A 17,924-nucleotide genomic window follows, 5' to 3' on the forward strand; every position below is an offset into this window, starting at 1 on the left:
GATTAATCCCAGGAATATAACTCTTTCTGTAAAAATGTGTGGTCCTGCGACGGAACTATTTTTCGAAATCCATTTCGTTGTCCGATACGAAAATGAACTTAAAGGATAGTTTAATGCAAAAACAGCTCGTTGAAGAGGTAAACCCAAGTAACATTTTAAGTTTTATGAAATACTACAAAGCAACTATAAACCAACATTCATAAAACCCTGGTCAAGGCTGTTTTGTCATAAATGCATCCACCAAAACCTCATTAAGACTAGAATATGTCTAGTTGGCCCACCCTGGAGAAGGTTCTGAAGGATGGATTCTCGAAGCTCTTCAAGATTGATTTACTGAAAAAGGTTGTATGACGAACGCATTGAGAACCATTTGAAAGCTACAATAAAAGCTATTTAGCAACAATAAAAACCCTTTCCGAGCCATTTCCCCTAGCCGCATGCTGAATCCACTAGGAAAGCATCAATCAAGATAGAAAAGGATTTATGAATCCGATCTTATCAAAATAATGAAAATAGAAACTGATGGTATAAAAATCTTGTTGAATATCCAAATTTATTACAATAGTTCTCATTAAGTGGCCTAGTTTTAAGTGCCATATTAAATTTTATGTGAAATGTACGTGAAAACATCGAAAAAATTGAGTCCACCCTCGTAAAACGTCGATTTGACTAATTATTTAGCATAGAAAAAAAATATATTTTTCAGATCGAGCTTGGCCGAGACTTTCTTTTTATTATTTTCGCATTTAAATGTTTGCTCATCGCTAAATTTACCAAAATATAGTTATATCTAAGAAAATATTGATTGAAAATCGAAGATTGTAAAAAACAAGCAAACTAATTGTAACATGGCGGTGGCATAAAAGTTGATTTTCATGGGTCATTTGTGTTTTGCTTTCAAGAATTCCTTGACAAATTAATAAGGGTTTAAAATGGCTTTTATGAAGAAAACTTGCAGGCTGAATTGTATTTATCTAAAGCCATTTTGCTTGATCCTAACCCGTTCCGATTTATGGCAGCATTTATGGAGGCAAAGTTGCCTGCAAAAAGTTAAACGTCAAAGTTTGTTTATCTTTGGATAGTTGCGCTGTGAGATCCAGGATTCTTCCAGGCGGTTTTCTCTCGATGGATTGGAAGCAGTTACTCAGATAGTTTGCGATACTGTTTTACAACATTTCGCATGTCGAATAGCTGGAAGTGCAATCGTTCCCGAAAAAGATCCCCTTCTTCCGGATGGTTATAGAAGTGCACCATCCAACGATGCAGGGATGTACGCTTGAATGAAATTTTCGATGATTTGATTCTAAAATCGCTGCTATGGATCGGAAACCAGCTAATCTCCGCTTACGAACAGTTTCAGTGGTTTGCTGTCGGTTGATACTTCGCAAGATCTGGAGAAGGCTGGTATGTGTTTTAACTTTCGACAATGTTTTATGGCACCGCTCAGTTTACTCTTCTCCGCCAGATGGTCAGTCGTTGATGGTGTGCTGATTCTTCTAAGGAAGTAAATTTTTCTGAAATCGACTTGAATTTTTCATCCTACTTCGTCTATTCTATGAGATTTCCTTGTCATAAAATTGGCATTTATTAATTATGAGGAACCATCTTTTAAGCTCAATTTGTAAACAGAGTAATTCTAGTCGAAATTCTAGTACTATACGAAGAGAGTACCAGAGCTGAGCCAAAAAGTTGAGCACGTTTCTTCGGGACCTTCTAGTCTTAGTGTTACCTATATTGTTGAGGCCAATCATGTGATAGGTCTTGTCCATCTGAATAATTTCACTGAATACAGAAACCTGCTTTCTGGTCGTTCTGTCAAGTTGAGACATAGAACTTTGTGCAAATTGCATACTTGATCATCCAATATGCCCCTTATGCATTCTGAATCACTTTTAACGTAGAACTACGAATTTGTGAACTATACTGGGGTGCAAATAAAAAAAAAATGTGTTTCGAAATAGTGTTAGGTTTTGAACGCTTGTAAGATAGTCATTTATAAATGAAATTAAAATACAAATACGTCAATAGATAGGAAATGACTTTACAAATCTGCTGAAATAAATACTTCTCCAATTTTCAATAAAAAAAACTTTTGAAAAATGTACAAATTATAATTTTATCATTTAAAAAATTATATTTTTAGCGTTTCGTAATATTTGAACGGGATCCAAGAGGGATGTAATCTCTCTGAAAATCAGTCAATAGCACTGATTAATACCAGGAATATAACTCTTTCTGTAAAAATTTGTGGTCCTGAGATGGACTGATTGTTCGATATCCACTACGTCGTCCGATACTTTCGATACTTAAAGGATAACTTAGTGCCAAAAACTGCTCGTTGAAGAGGTGAGTCTCCTTTCACCCCATCACTGGTTGTCAAGGTGATCACGCCGTCCGCTGCGAGGAAAATGTTTCTGCACGAAGGCAGAGAGAAGACTTACATCGTTTACCTCTGACTTGTTGCTTGCCACGCCGTCCGAAGCGAGAATGAGCAGAGGGATGACAGCAGCGCTGCTTTATAACTTTTCAGATTCAAGCAGAACGATGTGCAACCAAGTGGCACTCGATTATGACGACTGGGTTTGGGGAAAACGTTTATTTCATGAAAACAGTTGAAACAATTATCGTTTGTACATTTTACAAAAGTTTCTTATAGGAAATTAGAAAAATATTTATTTAAGCAGGTTTGTAGAGTTATGTCCTATCGATTGGTGTATTTGGTTTTTAATTTCACCTACAAATAACAAAGTTTCAAGCGTTAAAAACCTAACACTATTTCACTTCACTAACACTATTTCATTTCACTTTCACTTCTAATTGAAATGACGTCTGTCTGTCTGTCTGTCTGTCTGTCTGTCTGTCTGTCTGTCTGTCTGTCTGTCTGTCTGTCTGTCTGTCTGTCTGTCTGTCTGTCTGTCTGTCTGTCTGTCTGTCTGTCTGTCTGTCTGTCTGTCTGTCTGTCTGTCTGTCTGTCTGTCTGCCTGCCTGCCTGTCTGTCTGTCTGTCTGTCTGTCTGTCTGTCTGTCTGTCTGTCTGTCTGTCTGTCTGTCTGTCTGTCTGTCTGTCTGTCTGTCTGTCTGTCTGTCTGTCTGTCTGTCTGTCTGTCTGTCTGTCTGTCTGTCTGTCTGTCTGTCTGTCTGTCTGTCTGTCTGTCTGTCTGTCTGTCTGTCTGTCTGTCTGTCTGTCTGTCTGTCTGTCTGTCTGTCTGTCTGTCTGTCTGTCTGTCTGTCTGTCTGTCTGTCTGTCTGTCTGTCTGTCTGTCTGTCTGTCTGTCTGTCTGTCTGTCTGTCTGTCTGTCTGTCTGTCTGTCTGTCTGTCTGTCTGTCTGTCTGTCTGTCTGTCTGTCTGTCTGTCTGTCTGTCTGTCTGTCTGTCTGTCTGTCTGTCTGTCTGTCTGTCTGTCTGTCTGTCTGTCTGTCTGTCTGTCTGTCTGTCTGTCTGTCTGTCTGTCTGTCTGTCTGTCTGTCTGTCTGTCTGTCTGTCTGTCTGTCTGTCTGTCTGTCTGTCTGTCTGTCTGTCTGTCTGTCTGTCTGTCTGTCTGTCTGTCTGTCTGTCTGTCTGTCTGTCTGTCTGTCTGTCTGTCTGTCTGTCTGTCTGTCTGTCTGTCTGTCTGTCTGTCTGTCTGTCTGTCTGTCTGTCTGTCTGTCTGTCTGTCTGTCTGTCTGTCTGTCTGTCTGTCTGTCTGTCTGTCTGTCTGTCTGTCTGTCTGTCTGTCTGTCTGTCTGTCTGTCTGTCTGTCTGTCTGTCTGTCTGTCTGTCTGTCTGTCTGTCTGTCTGTCTGTCTGTCTGTCTGTCTGTCTGTCTGTCTGTCATAATCATAATCTGGCGGATAGAATTTCGAATTATCAAAAAGCGGAACTAATTCAGTATATTGTAGGCCAACAATTGAAAAGGTACTATCAACAATTATAAACAAACGTTGATTATTCTTTCCTCGCTAATCGAACGCAAATTTGCAGCATCATCGAATAAGGAAAAGTTTCCCCAACGAAAAGATGGTATTAATTTGCGTAGGCGAGTCTTGAGTCACAAGAAAAAGGGTTCCAAAGTTTTGTTCGCAATAATTGATGTGCTCTTTTCTGTTTTATTTGTTTATTAATTTATTTGATAAGGCTCAATCGAATTAACTTTACAGAGCCGAAGATTCTTGTTCACTATACAATACATCTTAAAACTATAGTCAAAAGGTACAACACAATAAACATCCAATAAGCCTCCTCCTCCATCAGAACTGGAGCCACTTCCATTGGTTTCATTGTATGGCAGTTACGCCAACGAGGGTCAGAGCGCTTCCATTGCAGCAATAGACGCAAAACGTGGTCAGCACTCACACACTTATCACGAAATGGTTGCTTTCCAAAGTCGACGACGCATAGACTGAAAGAACTGCTGATGAAGAACAATGAGGAGGACCACACAATGGTTGCTGCCGAAAAACAGACGATCGCGTGACACACATAAAGAGTGGTTTGATTCTGTCGACAGCCGAGTGAACACTGCTCTTTTCTATTGGTGGTTGTAATTTGCTCGATTGGTTCCGCTATTTGACAGCTCAATTGGTTCCCGAAGTTCTATCCGCCAGACTATGAATATAGTGACTATACTATTTCTTGGATAGATGATGTGTCTTCTTTCAACAGATGAAACTGGCCTGGCCACGTCCTTGCAACTGGTAGGGATGAGAAAGGAATGTTAGCCCGACGTTTACTTAAGAAAGATGCAGAGAACTTTACGACCTCTTTGTTAGTGGGTAGGGTAATCCAAAGGATACGCTCAGCCGGCGTTATTAGCAATCATTGTGTAATGTAATGTTAGCTGGTTTATATATTTAGCCAATGATGCGCTCTGCTACCTAAATCCTCTTAGTTAATATTAAGGTCTTCAGATTTATTTAGTATTTCCTCGAGTCGGTTGCTCCTTTCCCTCTGTTTCAGTTGTTCTAAACTATATACATCTCTTATACATAATAGATGTCCATATAGTCAAAATCTAGTTTGGTTAATGCTGCATGGAATCCGGATGATTCCCGTGTTTGGCATTTTCTGTAAATATGTTTATGTTTATCATATCTTTTTTTAGGTAAAGGGGAAAACTCCCGGGAGTGAAAAACTCACATCACTTTCTCCCTTAGGCAAAAAACCTTCACGTATTTTCAAATATTCAATTCTACATATTCAAATAATCATAAATAAAACCAATATCCTAACAAACAAACACAGTTTGGAAATTATAACTAGTTTGAAATAATAAGATATAAGAAATATTATAAACAATCTGTTACCATGTACTAACTGGTGCATCGTTGGTTTGGGCCATTTAGCGTAATGGGATCTGAAAATATAAACCTTTTTTTTAAATATGTTCAATGTAGTTCTGAAGAAAATCCTTAGCCTTTGATGGAATGCAAAGTTTAGATTCCAGCATTTCCAGATTTCAACGGCATTCAACGTTGAAATCTGGAAATGCTGGAACCCAAGGAAGGAAATGACAAGGATATTCGCTATTCCCCTTTTTTACAACGTAATTATGATCATTAATAATGTTTGTTGTGAAACTATTATTGTGATTGAAAACTAAAAGCTACTTAATATAGCTAAAGTCTGAATATACTACTTGTACTCTTACTGTTGCCATTCTATTTCTAACTACGTAGCTACTAAATTATGAGAAACAGCCTTTGCTCTAACTAGACTTGCTTCTACTCACTTTCTATAAAAAAAAATGGTTTTGGATTTTTGGAATCACTAGATTTTATAATGAAATTTTGTACTTGTTAGATACAAGAATAGGTTGAAAGGCAAGTGTTTGATGCATAAAAACTGTCAAATTTGCTTTCAGATATTCACAATCAGCGATTTTACGACTCGCGAGCGCTCACACTGAGTGAACGCTTACGAATCATAAAATGGCTGATTGTGACACTCTGAAAGCAAAATTGACAGGTTTCATGTGTCAAAAGCATACTTTACAACTTCTTCTGTTAACTTACAAGTATAATAGATCATAAAAACATTCAATGCTTTTATAATTGCGAAAAACCTTTTTTTTATAGCAAGTGAGTGGAAGCAACCCTGGCTCTAACGTGTAAAAAATATTTGGGAAAATGGAATTTTGAAAGTATACCAGATCTATTAAATGATTTTGATGCATATGGTAAGCTTAAGAATCATCTTTTAAATAAAGTTAAGTTAATTCGACTGACTGCTGACTATTAAAACGAGTTTTTTTTAAAACCAAATTTAAATCAGCTCGAAAGAAGCTTCAATGTTCTCAAATTTACGTTAGTTGAAATTTCAGAATAAAGTAATACTAGGTTACTTAAGAGATTTTAGTCTAAAAAGCACATTTTTGACTGATTAAGCTCTTATTCTGCTTCCAATGTTTGTTGGCTATGCAAAACATATTTGAAAACAAAAAAATAGCATTAGTCTGCTTAGTTGAAAATCAATTAAATCTCTACACATAAGAAAAGATTATTTTATTTTCACTGGTACTATCCCTTGGCGCTTGGATGTGTCTGCAAATACTAGTTCAGTACTTGCGGTTACATTTTACCCCAGGGATGCATTATGGACTGTTCATCCCTACACCCTATCACGCGTCCCCATCGTGTATAGCATAAAGCGGCTAAACAGCTACTAAAAAAGAACAATACCCATTTATGATTCTATTTTCAGAATTTCATACATCATCCCACAACAGCTGAGACGAGAGATAGAAAAAAAACAGCAAAATTATCCCATCTTATCTAAGCCATTGGTACTGTTTCGATCTCACTTTTCTCTAAACTATTTGCATTAGTCGCTCCCCAGAGACGAACCATCATCTGAACAATTTCGCAACATATCAGCAGTGCATTTCCCTTTCATGTGTAGGTGGGGATTATTCTAATTTCTGATGGGTAATTTTTCTACACATCATCGAGACGGATTTTATGGGTAGAGAGCGAGAAAAGTGAGAGAGAAGTTTGCTCTGATAGTGAGCAAGAACGATACATATTACTCTTGCTTGGTCATCATCCTTCGAGATAGCCAGAGTCCCTCAAAAAGACCACGGGCGTCGGCATCAGTCAGTTGCGAAAGCGGTTCGAATCAGCGCAGACGGTTCGCATTAACCCGGTGGCAGCTGTAAGAGTCCAGTAATTCAGTCGGGCACGTGCAGCGAGGTTGTTTTGCATATCTTTGACGAGTTTGCGGAAATTAGTTACGTCAACGAAGCAAAGAAAATGGATAATACTCAGATACGGCATCTGTTGGAGCTGTCCAAGGAGGAGAAGAAAGCGTTTTTAAATTCGTTTGATGCCATAATGTCCGACTGTGACGGTGAGAGCAAACTTGATGGCTTGTTTGTTTGTAAAGCCAGTGTGATTTACGAATTGTTACTTCTCAGGTGTGGTGTGGAACTTCACCGGACCGATTCCCGGAGTGGACAGGGCGCTGCAGTTACTGAAGCAAAACGGAAAGAAATTGGCATTCATTTCCAACAACGGTATGCGGACCATGGATGAGTATAGGGAAAAGTTTGAAAAGCTGGGCATTGAACCACAAGAGCACGATATCGTACATCCGGCTTTGACGACAGTCAAGTACCTCAAGTCGGTCAACATGCAGGACGCTGTCTACTGTATAGGGACCGAGGTGTTTAAGGATTATCTGAGAAGCTCCGGCTTTACGGTTCTGGATGGGGTAAGTAATTTTTAGCTTGATTGTTTCGATAGGTTTCAGAAGGACCAACAGTTTAGGGTGCTGTTCGCTTTGATCCATTTTCAAATAACTTTGACGCATCAATTCAGATTGCAAGAAGCTGTCGTCATATTTTACGTATCGTAAAAATTTCAAGAAGAATACAATGAAGACTGTTTTTTTTCTTGCAATATATAATGATGCATCGAAAAAAAAATGGATTTGAATTTATGGAAACACACGAAATTAAATTAAAATATCTTAGGCGTATTATGTGTGCCTTGGAGTTGTTACTTATCTGTTATCTGTTGTATAGTGTTAAGTTTTAAGTCTGGTTGAAGTGAAGATTGTGACAATTTACCGATACAAGCCGCTTCTGCATACTAGAAAAATGCTTGACTATCACGGAGGGCTTTGAAAGGGGGCGTCATTAATGTTTGGAAATTCAATTGCAGTTTTTTGGCTGAAAACCGAAATTCCTTCAATAAAAATGTGTTCACTGTGTTCCGGTAGGCATGAACGAAATTTTAGTTTTGGACGACAAAAATGATCACGCCTTCCTTCGGGAATTAAACCCTTTGGTCTCCGGTTCATGAGTTGATGGGTCGAATGGGTCGATAAGTAGGGCTCAGGTGTGGGAGCTGCCTTCCTGGCGTCGGTAGCATTGGTGCTCAGCACGGAAAACAAGATCGACGGAAAACAAATCAAGGAGAAAAAAAAGAGTCCAGAAATAAATGCTTCATGTTTCCCCCAATTACTAAAATCCAAAGGATTCAGATCAGGAGACGCTGCGGGCCACTCAGATGAGTTGATAAAACATGGTAAATTTTGCCTACACCACTCCTGAAAAATCAGTGCCTTGTGTCCTGGAGCTGAGTCCTGCTGAACACATAACTGAAAATATCATCTTGACACAAGGAAGTTAATGATCTTTCATAACACGTTGCAAGTAGTACTCGTTCTTTATTTTTACGCCCTTATCGATGAACAACAGTGTCAATTTTCCTTTTTTTATATGGCTCCCCAAACCATCACTGACGAGGCACTTTGGTATCGTTCTACAGCTCTTTTATCGGCTGGAGCTCCGCGAAGGTTAGCTCCGTAGACACGATCATTTTGCTTATTTAAAGTTGCCTCCAAAGTAAACAACTTTTCGTTTGAAAAAATAATGTTATGAGCAGCCTAATACAATCAATTGATAAATTGCTGAGCAATGATTTTTCAAACATTGCGTATTTTTCGCTACACGTTTTACCGGAGGCATCGTGTTTGGAGCAGAGCTGGTAAATATCACGGCCGTCATGTGACAATGAGAAAACAGGTCCTCTCACTATCACGAGACGAAACTACCTATCATTGGCTTTCTTGTCATTTTCCAATGATCAAGCACTAATGAGAATAATTCTTATGCGGTTTTGACATCAACATTTCTAACTAATTTAGATAAATTTAAGCAAGAAACGGTATGTAATCGGTAGAGTGATTATATTATTAAGATTCCCTCGAAGAAAATCTCTATCATCGTTTTCTCATCTGATGATAGTGACAGAAGTATTTCTGTAAATATCGCGTGACATCTTTCATTGAAAATGACAATTTGCCAGCCCTGGTTTGGAGTGTTAAGAAAATTTAGAGAGCTTAAAGGCAGTTCCAATAACTTCAGCGATCGAAAAAATCATAATTTTCTAGACTTTCAGAGAAGTTTAATGATATTGTAGAATTAGTTTTTAATAAATTAAGTTCAGCGGTGCCGGTGGTGTAGTGGTAAGCGTGATTACCTCTCACCCCAGCAGGCCCGGGTGCAATCCCAGTCTGCGCCGCAGGGATGTTCTGAGGCATAATATCTTTGATCACGCCTTCATTCGGAAGGGAAGTAAAGCCGTTGGTCCCCGGTTCATGAGTTGATGGGTCAATAGGTAGGATTCAGTTGTGGGAGCTGCCTCCCTGGCATCAGTAGCATTGGTGCTCAGCACGGAAAACATAATCGACGGAAAACAAATCAAGGGAAAAAAATAAGTGCAGATTCATGAACTTTGAAAGGAATCGAGAAATCCACACGAAATCTTAAAGCTGCATTTATAATTCGTTTTAACTTCAGGAAAATATCTGGAATCTTACAGAAATTACGGAAATTTTAGGGAAGTCCATAGAACTCCATTGCATTTGAAAATTTTTATAGCTTCTGAAACTTCACACTTATAGAACTGCAGTTGAGTTACTCCAGAAAAGTTTCAGGATGTTGCAAAAACATGTTACGTTATTTTTCATAATTTCGTTCAAATTTTTGTGGGAACTTCAGGTAGAACCATTGCAGTTTCATTAATTTCATGAAATTAAAAATAAATTTTGAGAAGCTTTCAGTTTTTCAGAATGTTCAGTGAACTTCACAGAAGTGTAGAAAATTTTAACAAAAATTTAGGAGTTTCACAGAAGCTCAAGGACTGCAGAACAGTTTTGAGATCATCAGGGTAGAACAAAGAACCTCAGAGCAATTCTATTAACCTCAGGGAAAGTGCAAATATTTTCCAGGGAAGTTTTGACTGACTCGGGATGTTCCGAGAATTAAAAAAAAAGTGGAAACTTCAGGAAAGATCCATGAACGAAAGGAAAATTGAGGAAACATGAGGTAGGTTTAGTGGTGTATAGGGAAGTACATCAAAGTTCCTTAAACATTGAATGTTAGAAAAAATCAGGAAAATTGCAGGAACTTCCGACAAGGTTGAAGAATATTAAGACAGGTCCATGAACATAAGTAAAATCTTGGGAGCTTTAAAGAAATACTGACAACTTCAGAGAAGTCCTTAGAATTTCAGGGAACACCAAAGAAACTTGAAGAGCTTCCAAAGTCTAGAGAAATTTTCGAAAGCTTAGAGATCTTTATGCTTCTCAAGACAGTTCCGTGAACTTCAAGAAAAATTATGGAATCTCATGGGCTGCTTTATGAATAGCAGAAACATTGTGGAATCTCTAGAGGAGTTCGGAGAACTTAAGGAAATTTCGAGAACGTCAAGTAATTTTCGAGAACTTAAGAAATCTCTCTTAATATTCTTCAGAATCTCTCTTGGGTCCTTGGTCTTTTGTCCGCCAACCATATTATTTCAGGGTTATCATGTGATTTAATGTGTCATGTAAGAGCTTTGGTTGAAGATAAATGTAGCTGCTTACCCCTCCTATCCGATTGCTGTTTCTTATTGATTTACTAAGAGAATGAAACGAGCATGTCGGGATATAACCATGCTTGGCCTACACAGTTTTGGTCACGAACTGCTCATTTGCTAGTAACTTTGCACACAGTTGATGAAATATAGTTATTTTTAAAGCAGTAGATAGAATAGAGTTTAAGATTGTTAAAGATAGGTAACAAAAAATAGATTTTAAGTCTTGTAATAAACTGTATTTGTTTTTGCGTTGTAAAAATGAATTGAGAAATGCTCGCTGCACATCTCGGAATTTAAGTGTAAAATTCATTAGTGTTGATTCAAATGTTAAGATTTGCTTACTTTTTGCATATCTATAGTAAGCCGTGATCCTTCCTAATCTATCAATTACTTTAAAGAAGAAAAAAAAAATCAACAACTGAGTGATCAGTTATTAACAAATAAGCAGTTGATGTGTACAACTGTGCATGCCAAGCATGGATATAATATTGATAATTGGTTTAGCTTATCAAGGTAAAGGTCTGGCCATGGGTTGGCAAAACAATTTTGCGTCTCAGATTTTGATAGCCAACAAAACAAATTGATTGCATTTTATGAATGGCAATCTATGTTTTAAGTAGTTAATTATGTTTAATACCCCGTTCACATTACAGCCTATATCACGTAATATAGGCTGTCTTGCAATGAACACTCATACAAAGGATTTCCAGTGAAAACTAGATGTATGAGTGCTCATTGCAAGACAGCGTATATCACGTGATATACGTTGTAATGTGAACGGGGTATAAGTTTTATGGCGAGCTGATTCCATACTAATTTTACCCCCATATACCAGTGGAGGAAACTGAATTATGTGTACAATCAGTTATAAATCCTTTTATTACAATTATGAGTAACCAGCTATAAGTTTACCATGACAGTACTTAGTACTTATTTTCACAGAAATCAATACATAAGTATTATGAGTGTTTGGATGAGTCATGGTGATGATGAGATGTACAAGATCACTAAAAAAATGCTCAATGCTATGAAGAAGGATTGAAACAAACATTAAAATAATGATAAAAATGAATATCTACAAATATGTTGATAGGTTTTGCACGTTAATGAACTGACCATGTTTTAAAAAAGGAATCAACTCCAAGAGCGCGAGAAACGATTTGCAATCGGATTGATCTGTCTATCAAAAGACTGGTCATGTTTTTAAAAAGGTGGCTCCAAGAGAGGGAAAAATAACTTTTGAGCATTTAATTTGGATTACTCAAATACCGCCAACTTACTTACTTACTTACTTAAGGGTCCTGTGCACCACCAGCGGTGCAAAGGGCCAACGTGAAAGACTTACATCCTGGGCGGCTGCTCGCTTTTGCCTTGACCTTGGCCCAGGTCAGATTCCTATCGACTTGCTTAATTTCCTTATTGAAGCTCCGCCGCCATGAGCCCCTGGGTCTGCCTCTGCTGCGATGTACTGCCGAATTCCAATCCAGCGCTTGCTTGCAGATTTTGTTTCCGCCCCGTCGAAGTGTGTGGCCGACTCACCTCCACTTTCGCTCTGATGACATCGACGATGGAGCTCGGTATTCGAGATGCAGTTGTGAGGCCACCAGGCACAAATTATATACCGCAGGCATCGGTTGATGAAGACCTGCAGCTTTTGAGTGTTCTCCGCTGATACACACCACGTCTCGCTGGCGTATAACAACACAGATTTCACGTTCGAGTTGAAAATTCGGATTTTGGTACGTTGACTTATCTGGTTGGATCTCAATACGTTAAATTGCGTTAAATTGCGCCAACTTTTGATTTAAATGCTGTTTCGAATTTGACTTCCTTTCACCTATGTACATGCAAATAATCATTCCCCAAGAGGAAAAAATCTTCCATTGAGGTTCTTAGTCAGTCTAAGACAAATTACAGGCAAATATAGAGAATGTGAACCAGTGATGGCACTATTGGTCCTCTAATTGGCCATAATGTCTAAAACTTTGAAATTGTCATATAAACCAACTGTTTTCATGACCATTCTTCCAAGTGTTTACATTAGAGTGGGTTTGCCAATGCTCTTTCAATGCTTATTCTGGTCCCCAACAATTGGACAAAATTTGAACGAATTTGGTAATCGATTTGCGGGAGAATTTTGAATTTTGTGTGTGAAAAATCCAAATATTGCTCAAATTACACCAAAACTTGGACTTAGATTGAGAATATTAAACCAAACAATTTTGTCAAAGCGGCAACCCAATATAATGTAAATTCTTGGAAAAATGGTCATGAAAACAAAAAAACGTAACAAAACATTGAGGTACTTTATTAGAAAACTCATAAGGCATCCCCTTGGATCCCCCTATGAATTGTATATTTAACAGTAGAGTAGAAGATGCTGATCAAAATAACGTTGAGATTAGCTGCTTATACTTGCTAACCTGCAAGATACACCCTTTTAGAGTTAGTGTTGAAAATTATAAACACAAATGTAAATTATTTACACGAAGTGATAGCGGTTTCTTCCGTGCAGCAAAAATGTGCATTTTAGGAGCACTTGCAAGTTTGTAAAACAATGAACAAATTAAAAATTCAAACTAATAAGTTATGGTAAAAAAAAACGGTTTTAAGAGGGTACTAGCGTTTGTACTCCATTAACTTCGTCCACTTGAGAGATAGAAAATTGACGTACTGGACAAAGTTTCTTAAAATGACTTCATCTACAATGTTTTCATAGATTTTCATCAACTTCACGAAGCCATCAAAAAGTTTTTTTTTATCTTAGTGTATACCTCCCTTAATCAAAAATGTTTAGCACCTAATTAAAGTACTCCATAAATGAAGAAACATTCTTGAAGACATCAAAATGCTACACTCAATAGTTTCGTCGCAAATAGCCATGTCCCACTATTTTTGATTTCGTCGCACTGTGCAACGGTGCGAAATATAGAAAAACTTGGTTTGAACTTGATTTAGGCCGTATGGTCAATTAAGATAACACTAGTGCCATAACTAGTACACTTCCCCTAGTAGTATGAGCAATGAACGAGTAGCTTTTATTATTAGCATATTTTATTGATAGTGCCAAAGTTAACTCTAACAGTAAAACTCGAAAGATATACTAATGTTTAAAAAAAAGAAAAAAAAATAATAAAAATGTTTAATTTGGAATTACAGGCATACCTCGATATAACGTAGTTGTCATTTATAAGTTTCATCGGTGATTTCTCGCAAACAACAATTCAACCACACAAATTAACATTACGATTAGATAGGGGATTGTCTCACCTGTCCGATAGTACTGTTACTTTGCGTGATTGAATTGTTGCTTGTGAGAAATCGACGATGGAAGTGAAAAGTGACAGTTACGTTATATCGAGGTATACCTGTACTACCAACCTGATACTTGAGCAATTTTTGAATTTTCGACAAGCAACTGAATAGTGTCATTCCGTCCAAGCCTTTTTAACCTTGAGTAAACCACGAGCAATCGGTCCACCCCAACTAGACGTAGTCATACTAAGTTAACATGTTAATACAATGCATTTTCATTTTAGCCATCGAAGCGCCTGCCGGATGATCGTGCTGCCAACGCGGTACGCACATTTACCACCTTCTTCAACGAATCCAACATCGGACCCCGTGTGGGAGCCATCGTCGTCGATATCGACGTTAACATTTCCCTAGCCCATCTCATGAAAGCAAAGTGCTACCTCGACCGCAATCCGGACTGTGTGCTGCTGGTCGGCGCTACAGATTACGTCATACCTCTGGGTGAAAATATGGATGTCATAGGGCCGGGCTACTTCATTGATATCCTGGAAAACGCCACCGGGCGTAAGGCCTTGGTACTGGGCAAACCGGGTCAAGCTTTGGCTGAGTTCATACTGGAACAGTTCAACGTAACCCAGCCGGAGCGGACGCTATTCATCGGAGATATGTGAGTAAAGATAGGCGACGTATTTGCATAAGACGCGTAGCGACAGTCTGATGGTCGGTTTACGGAGAACTGATAACAGTAACGTAGCGCAAACGGGAAGTAGACGATCTCGGTTGTAAATTATCATACCACCTAGAGCCACAATACGTCTATTGTTAAGAAAAATCAAATCAATTCAAATACCTCAATGTAGTACTCAGCTATCAGTTGAATGAATGGCGGAGGCTCGCTTTCAACTGGTTTGCGCTGGATTTTGATTGAAGGAAGATCAAACTGAACGATAATTAGACTAGTCAATTCCAAATTCAGCACTGTATCCAAGTTGGTATTCACGACACAAGCTGATCGCCATATTTTCTCATTCTAGGCTCCCCCAGGACATGGGCTTTGGAACGCGCTGCGGCTTTCAGAAGGTACTGATGCTCAGTGGGGGTACAACCAAAGACATGATGCTCGCACACGAGAAATCCAACGAGCTGCCCAATTACTACGCGGATAGCTTTGCTGATTTTATACAGTTGTTCAAAGATGTTGCGGAATAGGAGGAATCAGGAAACCATTCGTAGATAGTTTTTTTTTTATTGATGAGTATGTCTAGTAAATATCCGTCAAAAGCACAGGAAAGGTAAATGTGATATCACAACTAAAACTAGAACAACTAAATAGGAGCTTCTTAATACCGTACTTTGAATGTTTCATAGATTTTATGTAGCAGTGACCATACTAGAATAGGAAAAATTAGCTTAAATGTGTTAATGTAAAGTGATTGATACTTAGTTTAAAATCATAAATACAAATTATTGTTACAAGAAAATGCAGTATTACTAATTAAAAAATGCCCTAACAAAGCGATCATACACGACATTAGTATGTAGAAAAACAATTGACCAGCAAAATTGAATAGCTCTTTTTCAAATAATTACTACTGGTTCCAGTTGGGAAGGCCACACTGAATGCTGGAAGTGATGGATTCTTTTCTCTGCTGGCTGTTAATATTTTTGGATTGTCAACTTTCTACAAATTATGCCACAAATTACAAGCACGCTTTCAAGACGTCACCATTTGCATCATGTTGATGTTTAGCAGGCGTTGAAAGAAAGAGCAAATTTTCATTACGTCGAAAGTAACAAAGGTAAACAAAGTCGAGCTATCAGTGTCAATCGATGCTCCTGTTATCAGGCTTGCTTCCACTCACTTGCTATAAAAAAATGATTTCCTGAATTTTGAAATCATTAGATGTTATAATGATATTTTGTACTTCCCAGACAACCAGAAAGCACGTATATTCAAAGTTGTTTTCGTGATATACAAACATATATACAAGCAAACAATTCGTATAGAATGCAAAGAAATGGCTTATACGTACAAAAGTGGAGGCCATGTACGTGCATATTTTAATTTAACTTTAAACGAGTTGGTTTAATATCATAAACGATTTAATCTGTAATAACAAATTCATTTTGAAAAGTCTTACGATGTAATCCGATTTAATTTGTGATACAGTACGATGGAAAAATGAGTCATCGCATATTGGTCGGAAATTTACGTTCTATACGATTTCACTTAAACATAATGCGAGGTATGCCATTCTTATATGCGATTTTGACTTAAACGGTAGCAATTTACGATACTGTCTGTACATTGTTATACGACTTCTGGTTGTCTGGGTTGTTAGATACAAGAAGAGGTTGAAAGGCAAGTGTTTGACACATGAAACCTGTCAAATTCGCTTTCAGATAGTCACAATTAGCGATTTTACGACTCGCGAGCACTCACTCTGAGTGAACGCTCACGAATCATAAGATCGCTGATTGTAACACTCTGGTAGCGAAATTTACAGGTTTTATGAGTCAAACACTTGCCTTTCAACCTCTTCTTGTATCTAACAAGTACAAAATATCATTATAATATCCAATGATTTCAAAATTCAGGAAATCATTTTTTTATAGCAAGTGAGTGGAAGCAACCCTGCCTGTTATTACACTATATACTGTCCGAATATAGGATCACATCCCATTTTGAAATTTATTTACCAGTCAAATTGCTTTTTGACGTAATCACCTTCCGATCAAAATAGTTTTCGATGTTACTTAAGTCACCCGATTTCTATGGAGATGCCGTTTGTCTTAAGTAACAGCTCTGAGAAGCCCGTGAAAAGTGTACGTTCGTCGTTTCGCTTTCTCATTATTAAAGTGAATAAATCGAGCTGTTTGTTGCTAAGATGATTTCGGTGGTATTAAAATGATGAATGGGCTGCACGTAAGGAGACGTAATTGATAATTCTCCCGAATATCTTGGTAAATACACTTTGCCTTAAGTAACAATAGGGGCCACCAAACGACGTATAATAACTTTTGACTCAAAAATCAGTATTTTTTAGCATGAAAGCTAGAGATTTGCATTTGTATGAATAAAACCCTGCTAAATATGTTAAACATTGCTATCACTATGAGATTATATGTGTTTAATTGGAAATAGGAATAACTTTTCGGTCATCAAAACAAAACTTTATTTTTCTAGGATTGGTGCGAATGTTACTTACGACATAATGAAAATTTGCTCTTGATGATCTTCTTTCTTGTTTAATTAAAAATGGCCAATAAGTCTGTGTTTGCACTTTTTTTCCAAGGCATCAAAATGCAAGGAAATATTTTGGAAAAATGCAATAAAATCTATTTCAAATGGCTCAATCTGCCTCTCAGAAAATTGGTGAAACAGACTAGTAGCGTGGCTTGGTGGGGGCTAGGGAGCTGTCTCCCCTGGGTTCCATTGTTAGAGGGTGACACCCGAGACTATGTCTATATTCAATTCACATTTGGTAAAACAAAAAGGCATCTTTGTTTGCATAAACAGCATTCTTAATGATTTTTTTTATGAAAATGATTTTTAATAAAAAAAAATTCAATGAATTGCAATTTGGAAATAAATATAGGCTTCAAGATCGCAGAAAATTAGGTATTTTTTTGATGCCAGAAATTGCTAAATTTTAGATAGCCAAGAACGTTACTGAGCTAAAGATCTTTAAGCAGAATTTTGACTAAAAGAAATTCGACATGGGAATTATTTACATAGACAAATTTTAAGAATTTTGCAAAATCTTATATTAAAACCTTTTTTACTCTGAGGCTTGGTTTTTTAGGTAATTTCCACCAAAAATAAAATC

At 37.6% G+C, this 17,924-nt stretch overlaps 1 protein-coding gene across 1 annotated transcript; it reads left to right on the plus strand.

Annotated features, from left to right (window-relative positions):
• The first annotated feature begins 6,708 nt into the window (after window positions 1-6,708).
• On the plus strand, window positions 6,709-15,487 carry LOC135711722 (uncharacterized). Its single transcript, XM_065234690.1, has 4 exons — window positions 6,709-7,321; window positions 7,389-7,684; window positions 14,379-14,761; window positions 15,129-15,487. The coding sequence occupies exons 1-4, from the start codon at window positions 7,225-7,227 to the stop codon at window positions 15,301-15,303; spliced, it is 951 nt and encodes a 316-aa protein (XP_065090762.1). The 5' UTR covers window positions 6,709-7,224; the 3' UTR covers window positions 15,304-15,487.
• Window positions 15,488-17,924: the final 2,437 nt, after the last annotated feature.

Source organism: Ochlerotatus camptorhynchus, unplaced genomic scaffold (assembly GCF_037179485.1).
Source record: "Ochlerotatus camptorhynchus isolate MF236.1 unplaced genomic scaffold, CSIRO-AGI_Acam_v1.1 ptg000434l, whole genome shotgun sequence".
Lineage (NCBI taxonomy): Eukaryota > Metazoa > Arthropoda > Insecta > Diptera > Culicidae > Ochlerotatus > Ochlerotatus camptorhynchus.

Excerpts from the sequence above, each read along its gene's own strand:
- LOC135711722 (XM_065234690.1), top strand. The coding sequence starts at position 7,225 with ATGGATAATACTCAGATACGGCATCTGTTGGAGCTGTCCAAGGAGGAG. Across the intron at positions 7,685-14,378 it reads GCTTTACGGTTCTGGATGGG|CCATCGAAGCGCCTGCCGGA; the intron begins GTAAGTAATTTT and ends TTTTCATTTTAG. Across the intron at positions 14,762-15,128 it reads ACGCTATTCATCGGAGATAT|GCTCCCCCAGGACATGGGCT; the intron begins GTGAGTAAAGAT and ends TTCTCATTCTAG.